Source organism: Haliaeetus leucocephalus, unplaced genomic scaffold, assembly GCF_000737465.1.
Source record: "Haliaeetus leucocephalus isolate CR32 unplaced genomic scaffold, Haliaeetus_leucocephalus-4.0 Scaffold795, whole genome shotgun sequence".
Classification (NCBI taxonomy): domain Eukaryota; kingdom Metazoa; phylum Chordata; class Aves; order Accipitriformes; family Accipitridae; genus Haliaeetus; species Haliaeetus leucocephalus.
In genome coordinates, this window is record NW_010973231.1 from 992864 (window position 1) to 1006003 (window position 13140).

The 13140-nt window shown below is 38.3% G+C and overlaps 1 protein-coding gene across 3 annotated transcripts in view; it reads left to right on the forward strand.

Moving 5' to 3' along the window:
* Positions 1–13140, forward strand: part of AP1S2 (adaptor-related protein complex 1, sigma 2 subunit) — a 31999-nt gene that overhangs the window by 411 nt on the left and 18448 nt on the right. For 2 of the 3 annotated variants that reach the window (XM_010581522.1, XM_010581521.1), the window contains exons 1-3: positions 414–1101; positions 9051–9159; positions 10084–10221. In XM_010581522.1, the coding sequence (XP_010579824.1) occupies positions 923–1101; positions 9051–9159; positions 10084–10221 (426 nt within the window). In that variant the 5' untranslated portion in view covers positions 414–922. Of the gene's footprint in view, positions 1–413; positions 1102–9050; positions 9160–10083; positions 10222–13140 lie in introns of those variants that run through there. The other variant, XM_010581520.1, reaches the window with a different exon arrangement.

Genomic DNA, 13140 nt, shown 5'->3' on the forward strand with positions numbered 1-13140 from the left:
CGCCCGCGACCGCTCCCGCCTGGGGAGGAGCCGCGGCGGGAGTTGGGGGGGGCTGTGGCGGCGGGAGGGAGCGCCCCGGCACCGCCGGGCTTCGGAGCCGCCGCCTCTTGTCTGTGCTGGCGCTGGTCGGACTTGCCACCCGGGACTAGGCTGGGTTTTCTCGTCGTATTTCGCGTCTGTCGTATTGCCTGGGAAACTTCCTCAGTCCAATACAACTTCGAGCGAAAAAGGCGGGGGGGGAGGAAAAAAAAAGCCGTTTCCTTTAATGTTGCAGCTGCTGGAAAGCACAGCCGACAAGTTCCTCTTAAAATATAATTGCAACATCACTCCTTTGGAGGAAGCGAGACCTGGAACATAGGACCGCAGGGAAAGCACTTAATCTCTACTCCTTTTGTGTAATGTGAGAAAAGACTAGGCTTTTCTATGCCGTAGGACTCTCCGTTGGGAGATTTAATGCCTTTTAAAGTATTCGGAGGCTTTTCGGAAAGATCTTAAGTGCAAATTGCTGCTGCTGTAAGGCTCTAATCCGGTGAATTGAAAATGAGTTTGGGTATTTGAGGAGACTGCTGTGCTGGTTTTTGTCACTTTCTGTAGTATACGCAAATGCAACCCTACCAGTGCTGGATACAGTTTGTCTGAAATTTGGGTGTATTCACTCGCTACCTGGTGGTTCTGATACCCATTTCTGAAACTTGCGTGTGCTTTCTACTATCTTTGCTTTGACCGACCTTGTTCAGCGGAATCCTTTGTATTATTGGTACTTTCAAATCTTGTGTAACATCTGCCACCGCTATAGAAATGCGTAATGTAGTTAGGGCTTCGGATGGCTATCTTGCCTTCTGTTTGGTTTTCCTCACAGAAATCTTTTTAGAATTAAGAGACCGAGATTAATCCTTTTTTTTTCCTTCTTCTAATTCAACAGATGCAGTTTATGTTGCTTTTTAGTCGCCAGGGGAAACTGAGACTCCAGAAGTGGTATGTCCCATTATCTGACAAAGAAAAGAAGAAAATCACAAGGGAACTTGTTCAAACAGTATTAGCCCGCAAACCGAAAATGTGCAGCTTCCTGGAGTGGAGAGACCTGAAGATTGTCTACAAAAGGTTGTTCTGTCTCACTAACCTCATAATTGCCATACATCACAAACAGTGTAATAAGTAGGAAGAAAATAATGAAAGTTGATTTTTTTTTTCTTTTGTTGTTATTGGTTTTTTTCCTTCCCTCTGCTGGTTATGGAGAAGACTGACTTTTCCCTTGAATCTAATTTGATAACCAAGTAGGAATCATTCATGTGTGCAAAATCACTCATGCATTTAGAAATGTGCTGAAGAAATGAGGTTTCCTCCTACTTTTATAGGGAGTGGTGGTTCTTGGTACTCTCCTTAGATTCACGCAGTACATAAATGCAAAGCATGTAAGATTTAATAGGTGATAAAGAAAAACTAAATTTTATAAACATTTCCTTCAAGCAATGACTTCATAAATCACCTGAAAACGTAACTTGCTTTTAAAGGCTCGTAGAAACAAGGAAATAATTTTTCAGAGTACCTAGTTTGTGTTTTGGTGTTTTTGGGTTTTTTTGCTATGAACAAAAAGGCATTTCTCCTAAGTGAAAAAATCACGGCTAACTTTCTTTTAGTGGAAGTACTGTGTAATTTTCTTTGCAATAGTTTCATTTCTCAGTTGTTCCCTAACTTTTCTGGGAGTATTTGGCAAGCATTTTTTAGCTTTCTGCTGATCTTTAGAATGTATTGCAGTGTAGTGGTGTGAGCATATTTTTCTCCACAAGTAACACTAATCCTCATCCTGATTTGGTAGGCTGCATCTCTTCCAGCTAAAGCTGGTGCTATGGAAGCTCGAGTTATCTCCTTTCCCTGGTTAGTTATAAACTTCAGAAGGTTTATGCATTTTCTCTTTGAGATGGTAAGTAATTTGTGCCCTACAATAAATATTGTCGTATCCTTTCTGTAGGTAGGACAGAGAACTGGAGCTGAAGTGAAGAGTCTGTAACTTTTCCAGTGTACCAAATGGGTGGAATCAAAAAGGTTTAGATGTTCTAAGTCCTGGTTTCATATCTACGTTGGTGCATGTAACATCATGCACATGAATGTTACCAGTCTATCTAATGCATGTAGTTCTTTAACACAAGGATGAGGAAAGAGGAGGAACAGTGTGTAAGGCTGTGTTAGAGAAACCATACATGATTTTTTCTTCTGCCTCTAGGTTTCCTCACAGAACTTCTTGTACATACATGTAGATGAGCTTGCTCAAATCCTTTGTGTGCTCCCTTAAGTGTTAGTGCCTGCAAGTGCTCTTTCAGCTGGGCTTTTATGGGACTAGATCAGAAAAATTAGGCATGAGTAGGCCAGTCTGTTCCTTTCCTTGCCCAGTCTTGAACAGCAGTAGCTGTTCTGGTGGTGAGTTGATTCCACGCAGCTGCTTTCCCTCCCTCCCTGTTTATTGCTGTTAACAGCTACTTGTCATGTCCTTCTGTGTCTAGGGAACTGGTAGAAATTTGGGTGTGATCGTTTGAGTTGCTGAAAGTTGTGGTGTTTGTGCATCTCAGTGTGCTGTGGGTTCTGTGGTCAAGGAAAATGAAGAAATTTGCTGGGAGATGTATCCAGCCCATTTTGGGCTGGATGTAGACTGCAGTCCATCTGCTAGACTGCTGGTGTGCACAGCTGACTGCAGTAGTTTATTTCACTGTCTGCAAACCAATCTGGCACAGTTAGCCTATGAAATCTTGCTTAAGATTACCTTGTATCAAGCTAATGAACATCTCAAATCTTGTTTTACTTTTGCTTTTTTGCCATGTTTTGTTAGGGTAAAACATCACCAGAAGAACTGGGTATAACAGGTGATAGTTTAAATTCCTGTATGTGATAACATTAACAGCTTTTACATTTGTGGGACTTTTTCCAGTTATCACGCTGTAATTAAAGTTGATGAGCACCAGCTAGTATGATGCTTAGAAAAGACAGATCTGCTATAGCTCAAAAGTAGATAATCCCAAGATGACAACTGTAATAGTCAAAGTCTAAGACTTTCTGAAAGGTGGGTGGCTAAAAAAGAAACACCTGCAGGAACTTTGTGTGGTTTGTGAAATTGCAAAAGGTGCTCCCAGTTGCTCACAGACAAAAGGCTATTGAGCATCTCTACTAAGATCTGTTCTTGTCTGATCTATTACTGGGAAGGATCTGAACCTCCTGGTGCAAATGTTTTTCAATATAAGCTATAAAAGTAGGTTCATGGTGCTATTGTACATGTTGCATGTGCATATTGCTATTATGAGTCTTGCATTGCTGAAATTGATGTGCTGTTCTTGTGTATTTACTATCAATGTGTAAGAGAGAATTGACCTAGATACTGCAACTCAAAGAACAGTTGGCATTATGAGAAGTATACTCGAGGGTCTCATTGATGTACCTTTTTGTAAGAACAGAATGAACTCAAATGCAAAATTGGCAAGCCAGTAGCTTTTGCTGTTTCTGATGCTTAACATTTATCAAGAAAGCTGGACTATTTTGATTAGCCTCCTTAGCTCTGTAGCATTTCATCCTTATAGGATGCTTGCTGAATGAAACTTCAAGAAAATAGAACTAAGTGTTTTAAAATCTATCTGAATGTGTGTGACTAACTTTTCTTTTCCTTGGTTTCATACATGTAGCATTGATAATGGTTGCAAAATAGGGTCAGTTGTTGCGGCCTTAATTTTTTTTTTTAGTGCTACACAACACAGATGGAAAGGTGCGCTGCTTTTGACATGGTTCATGAATTGGGATGCATGTGTTCTGTAGCTCATTTGGAAGACAGTTTTTCAGACTGGTAGACACGAGAAGATTGAAAAAGGATGTGAGCTTTTAACTTCAAGAGACAAATAGAGGTTTGAAGTGACTTGCTGGAAAGAAAAAAATTCAAACATTGGAAGCCAACAACAGTTGCACTTTAAGAAAATAGAGAGGGATTCATCTGCACACAGCTCAAACTTAGCAAACACAGTTAATGATAACTTTACACGTTTTGTTGTTTTAAAAACTAACTGTAGTGGTATTGGAGCATGCAGGGTAGAAGTTCATAAAGCTTTCCCCTTGTGGCAGAGAAATGTGTTAAATGTTAAAATTCCTAGTTTTACTTAAAAAAAAGGAACTTATGATTGGATGTGATTTTTTTTTTCTTTGAAGATCTCAGCTGTTCACTATTTTAGTTTCTGGCAGTATGAGTTATATTGCAGTCAAATTCAGAAATTGCAGAATAACCAATTTCTATGTAAATTTTACTTTGTTAGCACTTGGTTTACTGAGATTGTGGGACTTGTTGATTGATAACTTGATTAAGGACTGTGGCTTTGCTTTTGTGTCAGTTTGCAGTATGAAGTTACAAAACTGTTGGAACTTGTGCTGCCCTTAATGTTGTGGCGATTGTCTTTCACTGTAACATTAAATAACCATAGTCATAGGTTATGTTAAAGACTTATGGAAAAATAAGTTTTACAACTTTCTCTTTACCCTTCCCCACTGAAAGAAACAATGAAAGAGCCCATTCTGCAAGTAGTGTGCCTCAGCTCAAAGTATTGTGAACCTAAGGTGCAGTCCTGTGGCTAGTGGTGTGTGCCCAGCGGTTGACATGATCCCTATTTTTCTTTATGTACATCTTAGCTGCCAGTTGTATCTGTTAAACATGTTACTGTGGTGTTAATTAGGTGGCTCTGTAAAACTGACTGAATACAATGATTATAGTAAATTAGGTACTTGGGTTTGATTATTTTAACTTGATGGGGTCCTCTTTGTACAGCATTCTAGGTCATGTGGCGCAGGAGGACTTCAGCATCAGGAAGCAGCAGCTTTTTCTTAGAGGATTACCAGTACCAAGCTTTTGTTAATTTCTAAAACTACTAGGAGGGCGTAACCTTGCTGAAATGAGAAACTGTAAAAGAAATGCTTAACTTTGGTAGTTGTCCTGGTTTCAGCTGGGATGTAGTTAACTGTCTTCCTAGTAGCTGGTACAGTGCTATGTTTTGAGTTCAGGATGTGAAGAATGTTGATAACACTGATGTTTTCAGTTGTTGCTCAGTAGTGTTTAGACTATAGTCAAGTATTTTTCAGTTTCTCATTCCCAGCCAGGGCACCTGACCCAAACTGGCCAACAGTGTATTCCATACCATGTGATGTCCCATCTAGTTTAGGAACTGCGAAGGGGGGGGGGGGGCGGGGAATCGCCGCTCGGGGACTGGGCTGGGTGTCAGTCGGCGGGTGGTGAGCAATTGCCCTGCGCATCATTTGTACATTTCAATCCTTTTATTACTACTGTTGTCATTTTATTAGTGTTATCATTATCATTATTAGTTTCTTCTTTTCTGTTCTATTAAACCGTTCTTATCTCAACCCAGGAGTTTTACTTCTTTTCCTGATTTTCTCCCCCATCCCACTGGATGGGGGGGGAGTGAGTGAGCGGCTGCGTGGGGCTTAGTTGCTGGCTGGGGGTAAAACACCACAGTAGGGTTATTGTTGTTGATTTCTGTAGTGACTAATCTGTCTGTCCCAGAGTCTCAGAACTTCTTGTTTTATTAAAGAAATGTGTAAGTTTTTTGGAGGAGGAAAAAAAATCTTTTGCCAAGCACAACTTTTTAGTGGTCCCAGTTTTCACTGGGTCAGCTATCACCAAACCACAGATTCTTGGGCTCCCTTAGGCACCTGTCTGCCTCTTAAAGGCAGCTGAGTTGTCAGTGGCAGTTCAGCTCTGCTCCTGCTGAACTCCGTAAGCTTTAAATGTCTGTAATTAGGACCTACATGCAAAGTGACTTAGATGCTGACAGACTTATGGCTTGCTTGCAGCTTTACCTGGTGACAAATTTCCAGGGATGACTTCAAGCAGGTGTTATCTCACCTGGTAGGAGAACACCACTGAACTGATAGGATTTGCAAGTTTATGCTCTGTCCACAGTGACCTGATCTCCCAGCAGAGTTACTGAACGTGGTTGCGAGCAGAGTAGTAGTGGAGAACTCTGCTGAAGCATTGCCTGACAATTTGTGAGGCTTCCCACTACTGAACTGGTGCAATTATTGAGGGGGAGGTTCATGAATTTGTTTGCTAGCACAAAAAGCCCTAAGGCCATCTATCTGAAAGCAGGAATTTGTGTATTTATATCTCTTGTGTTTCCTTTCTGTTCTTTCATTCTGTTTTTAGGTGACTTTTTCCAAAGTGATTTTGGTCTCTCTGCACTTGGTCCCCTTTCTGACAAGTGGAGAATGTTTACTGTAAAATATTTCCCTAAGTGAGTGTAAGCAGCTGAGTTGGGTCTGAAGATTCTGCTAATAATACCTGTTGAGAAAAAAAAAAACCAAAACACCACAATTGCAATAGGAGTAAAAAGGGCAGAATGTTTCTTACAGACTGCACTACATTTGCTGTTGTGTGATGTGGCATACTTTACTGTCAGGATTTGCCTGTTCATTGGATGCATATGAAAGACAGGGTTCTGTCAGGCTCATTAGGAAGAAACAACGCTTCTGCAGAGCAGAAATCTTTTTCAGCCTGAGTACAGTAATATACTTGTCTTCGTATGGACAGTCTCCATGTAAACTTCTACACTTGGCAAAACCTCTAGTTTATCTGCTGCAGACTATATGTAGATGTTTTTTTTCTGGAGCCCTGGCCTGCAGAGGAAAAAAATAGGATAAACTATTGCCTTTGAGAATTTGTGTCTGAAGAAAGGTATACCTTTGTAGTATGCTCATGCCCTTTGCAATGCTGGCTGGCTTGTTTATACTATTCTGCTCTTTGCTGTGTAGGCTTATTGAATCTGCATTTATTTTCTTTTGCTGAGTAGTAATCCATTAGTCACAGTTGCTACTTAAAAAATACTTTGAAAAATATTCTCTGCATATAATGATAGATACCCAGTCCTCCATTTTGCATCAAGTTGCCCACTGAGTAGTTTTTGTTTCTTGGTGTTCTTTCTCCAAAACTGCAGTTGGCAGAGCTTGAATGTGTAGTCTACTCACTAGCTGCCAAATAAAGTCTTACAAAAGTATGTTATATTTTCTTTTAAATGAGGACACAGAGCAGACCACTTTCTGGGAAAATACTTTAGGTAGTTCTGCACCCCCCTTTTTGTGGGTATTTGCATAAAATAGTTCTGTGCATCTTAAGTAATAGGGGACCACAAAAGGACTGTCCCGTGTGGATAAATTTCAAATATTTGAGTTGAATTTGATTTGATGAGGTCTGTTGGTATGTGATTCAGCTTGGGTTTCAGCACTGTGAGGGAACAGTTTAACTACACTTCATCATAATCAGTGCTGCTCATCTGAATATGAAGAAAGCTTTGTTTAGATGGATTTGGCCTGAGTGCTGGTAATTAGTGTAAATGTCAACTAATGTGCCAAAGCTCTTTTTCTCCTGCAATGAAATACAATAGTATGGAGTTTGACTTATAAATTCCTCAGTAGGAATGATTTTTCTTTATAGTATCACTTTCCAATACTTTTAAAAATAGCTTTCTCTAAAAGATGCCTTATACAGATTGAATCTTGCAAGCTACTACAAGGACTGTAAATGTCCTTGAAAAATTAGTGAGGCACAACAATGTAAAATCAAAAGAACCATGCTCAGATAGGACTTCTGATGAGCTGAGAAGTCACCATGGTGAAGAGATGAAAGAGCAAGGGAATTAAAGTTTTAAGTGCTTCAATGGAGGCGTCTTCCTCTCTTTCCCATCATGTTTTGTGGTAGGTTGGAAAGAAGCTGTAGGCAGTAATTTTTTTATATTAGTTTAAAACTTTTACTCAAGAGTTACTGTGATTAGTTGTTCATGATGAAGTCATAGGAATTTGACTCAGCTAGAGCAGAGTGGGGGGACTTTCAGGTCATGAATGGTGCTAGGTGAGTGGCTGGGAGACAAATTTGAACATACTACAAAAAGCAATGTTTTTTTTTTGCAGGACTTGGAGCCGAAAACCTTGAGAGATTCTTTGTGGGCTTACAAAGTCCTAGCTGATAAAATACGCGTAATGTTTAAAAGATGTATCTGTTTCTGTGCATGGGAAACAAATATGCATCTTAAACTTGGCATTCACATCTGAATGACTTGTTTGTCAATAGGGCTGGCTACTCAGGCTGCTTAATGTGGCCAGTTGTCCTCTCTAAACAGGCAAACAAAAGCTGTTCCTGGTTCATGTAAATTACCAGTTACAACAGGTGTTACTTAATCTTATTTGTGCCATGTGTGTCTGTATGGCATATGGTTTTGGCACTTTAGAAAAGACTAAATGGGTTTTTTAGCTTTCATTCCTGTTTTGTTTTTGCATCAGCTTTTTTAAACATGACTTGAACAAGTGTATGGTAGGTCACAGTAGAATTGGATGGTCTTTCTGTTAAAGTGGAACTCAAGATCATATCTGAAGTAAAGAATTCCCTGTCTTGCAACATGGAAGTGGATTGCTAGAAACTAGCTGATGGCCTCTCATTAGTCTAATACCGGGACAGTTGGTAGTGATTGAGTTGTTGACTTAATAGCAGTTGGGTTATATGATGTCAGTGTTAGTTTTGGAGTTTGGGGGGTATTTGTTAAATTCAGTATAAGTACCAAATCCTCATTGCTAATTCAATTTATCTTTCCCAAGGCATTTTCTATAGTTTTTAATATCACTGTGTGTAGCTTGTTTGATAAAAATTTAAGATTGAATGTGTTGATTAGTATAGTAGTGTCTGGATGTTACAGGTAGTAGAGAAAATACCTTGCCCCAGAACTCTGCCAGGAGGCCAAACAATCAAATACATTTCCTTTTCCAGCCACCTCTTAGGCTAATTTAATTCTGTCAGCTAAAGGATGGTAAAGACTGAAGTCCTGCTTGACTCAAGGCAGATCCCTTTTGTACATGTGTATGTCTGCTGGTTTTTCAGCCATTCTTTGGTAGAACTTGCATGGCTGTTGATTTAGAGTAATAGTATGCTAAACTTGCGTACGAAGGACTACTGAGAATGTAATACATCTCAAGTGCATTCATTTTGCTCATGTCCTTATGCTAACATCAGGATTATTTTGTTATTACAGATACGCAAGCCTCTATTTCTGCTGTGCTATTGAAGATCAGGACAATGAACTAATAACTCTGGAAATAATTCATCGCTATGTAGAACTTCTTGACAAGTATTTTGGCAGTGTAAGTAATTTCTTTTTATTTTTTATAGATTCATAGTCTCTTTACATTATGTCATTTTGTTTTAATGCCCACAGCACTTTAAAAAAACACCATCAATTAGCTGTTGAAAAGGTGCATCTAAGACATCTTATGTTGCTTAGCCAAACGAAACTGATGGTTGCCTATATAACTTAAAAAATTATTAATTTGGGAGAACAACTGTTAGTATTCTGGTGTTAATTGCTTGTATTTGTTTCATTTCATAGTAGTCTCACTTGGTCAGATAAAATCTTATCCTTAGCTTTCTGTCTAGGCACCCAGCTTTTCTTCTCCCTGGCACTGCTCTCTTGTGTGAGCACTTCTTGCATCTGCTTCGAAAGGAGGCAGTTGGTTGTGAACTAGCAGGGAAAAGACAGACATCTGCTTACCCAGGTAGCAAACGCAAACTGTAGTAATGTACATTAGCACTCTTAGAAAAACTGCTGCTCGTCCTTCTGCCTTCCTAGTCCTTCTGACTAGGAAATGCACAGGATGAATAAGAAATTTGAGATTGTGTTTTCACATTTTTCTGTTAAGATTGCATGACCTGCCTTTGGATACTGCAGGCAAGAAGAAAGCTTTTATAAGGATATTCTTGTGCTTCATGAAGAACCCCGTCATACTGATGGTAGTGAATTGAACCCTTTTTAAATATGAAAACATTTTTCAAAGAGGTTGCTGTAACTGTTTTTAACTCAAGCAAAAAAAGATTTTTTCCATTAATTTTTTTCTCAAAGGACTTGATTGTTTTGTTGTTGCCCCATTTCTTAAAAGGTTATAGCCTGAGGCTAACATCTTGATTTGGTGAAGTTTGGTGAAGCTCTGAACAAGTTAAGTTTTGTGAGAGGATATACCTCAATAGATAGTATCCTCCCACTCTGCAATAATGCTTGATGGTTTTTTTAGGTATGTGAACTCGATATCATCTTCAACTTTGAAAAAGCCTATTTCATTCTGGATGAGTTCCTTTTAGGAGGGGAAGTTCAAGAGACTTCGAAGAAAAATGTTCTCAAAGCCATTGAACAGGCAGATCTCTTACAGGAGGTAAGCAAATTCAGCTTCTCTGGCCAAAGTATCAGCATGGTAGGCTGTGATTTGAAAAAGCTCCTGTTTCTCTAAGCTTGTAGAAAGTGCTTTTTAGCATGCTTAGCATGTAGTTTCTAGTTAGTTGTCCTAAGTGTGCTATATGGTGATGTTATCTGTTCTTTTCATTTTGTTTGGCATGTTTATGTTGTAACCTACTGTGATTTTTATGTTTTGCTAGACATGCAAGTGGCTGTTTTATGTGTATACCTAGATAGTGATAGTTCATGCTGCTTTAACTTAGTTTTGTTTGTCTTTCATTTCTTCTTTTTACTAATCAACCATTAGTTTTTTGTCATACCTGATGCATGTTCACTTCTTTACTGTTTCATTGCTGAAATCCAGAAGCTAGACTCTCTTCTTTGAGACTCATTCAGGTATAGTTCTTATTCTAAAGACCTGCCTTTCTGCTATAGGTTGCTTACTCTGGAACATTTCTGTCTTTTCAGTTGATAAAGCAGTAATAGTAGTGCCATAGAAACATAACAAAATGAAGTATAAGAACATTTGTTTTTTCACTTTGAATGCTTTTTTTTTTGTTCATTACTAACTTTGAAGAGGGACAGATTGCATCTCTACCATTTTTCTTTGGAAAACATTTGAAGGGAAGGGGTCCAATGGTATAGAAAAACTTGGTGTCATTTCCCCATGTTTCTCCATCCTATGCTGTTTTTTTGTTTTGTTTTACTGAATTGCTGTAGTCTTGAGGTCAGTGTTAAGGTCCTTGAATGTCTAAACGGAAGTCACAGAATTCTGGTGTGCTGGGGGAATCATCAGTGTTGTGTGCAAGTCAGTGGAACGTGTGGTTTAACAGGGGTGATGAACCTTAATTTTTTTAAATGTACTCAGGTTCATGGGTAAGGTTCTGTATAAATGTAAGCTACTCTGTTTTTTTTCCCTCGTGCGAACCTTCAATTTGTTATTTTGTCCTGCGAGTTAATTGCTTAATTCTCATATAACCATTTTGTGTTCCACTTGGTACTCTTTTTTGTTGAAGGTGGTATTAATAGGATGGGGAAACACATAATGTCCTTTACCCTTGTAACTGTGTTTGTAATCCTTTCAGAGTACAGGCAGATCCACAGCACATTAAAGTTCTTGTCTGTCAAGAGCTAGTTAGTGTTATGAAAAAGGTCAGCCATTACACACAGATTTGCTACCCTATTTTTCTAGGAAGGAAATATATGCACTTGTTTACTGCTTGTGTTCTGATGCAGTTTTTGTTGAGCCCTTCTTTGCTCTTAGAAGGAATTAATTTTAACCAGAAGTCCTGTTGCAGTTTACAAAGGGCAGGGGGGAAATAATCCCCTTACTCTCTTAAAATTCTTTGTTCTTCTTTATATTAAAACAGATATAACAGATTAGTTATCCATTCCAGTCTGTTTCCTGCAGATGCACAGTTAATGATATGTAAAATAGAATTACTGTATTTTTCTCATTCTCACTGGTTTTGAATTTTATTTTCATTATTTTCTTAGGGTTCTTCTATAGCAAAAATGCATTCTACCTCTAGGAATTAATTACTGATTTTTCTATACAAGCAATTAGCATTGTCTTTTTACACTTAATATAATTTCAAGTTAAAAATCTTTTGCAAAAGGACATATCACTTTTTCAATGGGAGACTTTTCCCTTGCCCTGATAGCTTTACTCTGATTACCCTTCCTTTCCCTATCTCTGAGATTTTCTGTTCTGTTAAGGTTTATTAAATCTTTTCTGATTAAATTGGAATGTAACAGTTTTTCACAGCACCACTGTAGTCTTATGTTTTATTTTTGTTTTTCATTCTTAGTTGTATTATATTGACTGTTGATCATGCAACTACTCCATATATCTGTGTTTTAGTTTATAAACCCCACAAAAGTCTGACTTTGTGTTTAAATAGAGCTTCCAATAAAGTTGGACTCTTTCTGCAGAGGTTTGTTTTTTGTATCAACCACTGCTATGTGCACGCTGAGTGTGAAGAGGGTTGTTAAAATAATAGTTTGTCGCAACTGAAGACTCTTTGGTACTTTCAGTTAATTTTTGCTTCCTAGAATACTTCAAAGCTACTGGAATGAAATGTGGTTTGATTCCAAATGCAAACCATTTCTAGCAGGGTGGTTGTGTGTCTGTTTTTGACCATGTCAGATTCTAATTATATGCAACAAAAGGACTTTTATTTGGCCCTGAATACTTATATTGCCTAATTTAAAAATTACTAATCAGTGTTGAATATACAACATTATTAATTAGTAATGCTACATACATTAATGTATGAAGCACCTTAAAGATTAAAAGCTGTACAGAATACTTACACAAAGGAAAATCATTACAAATACATTAAGTGGCTATTTGCATGATGTTAAAAAAAAAATGCAGAGGGATAGATTGCTGAATAGTGAATTAGTTCTTAATAGCCTTGCCTTGTATTTTCTGTGGCAGTTTTCCAGGATGTACTTCTGTTTCTGAGCACCTGCTTCAGTTTGTCATTAAGATCTTGCTGTGCTGTCCCCTTACTAACTGCTAGAGTGCCTGAAACCTACTAACCCTTGAAGCCTTTTCCACCTTCATTTTCTTGTTAGCTCTTCAGTGATGTGCTCAGCTCAAATATTCATTCCCTTACCCCCCCATTTATTACCACTTTAACTTAACCAATAGTCAGTTGTCAATATTAGCTGTTATCCGTATGAATGGTAGTAAAACCTAATTATTCCAGTGCTTCCATGCTTCCTTGCAAATTTATTGCTAGAAATATTTCTGTTCAAAAGAATGCTGTTATGTGTCTTGTTTGATAATTGTAGATCTTGTTTGATATAGAAATTTTAAATACTTAACTAGGGATTACAAAGGCATGCATTTCTGAAAAGGTGCTTTATTCTCGTGTGAACAACTTAATTA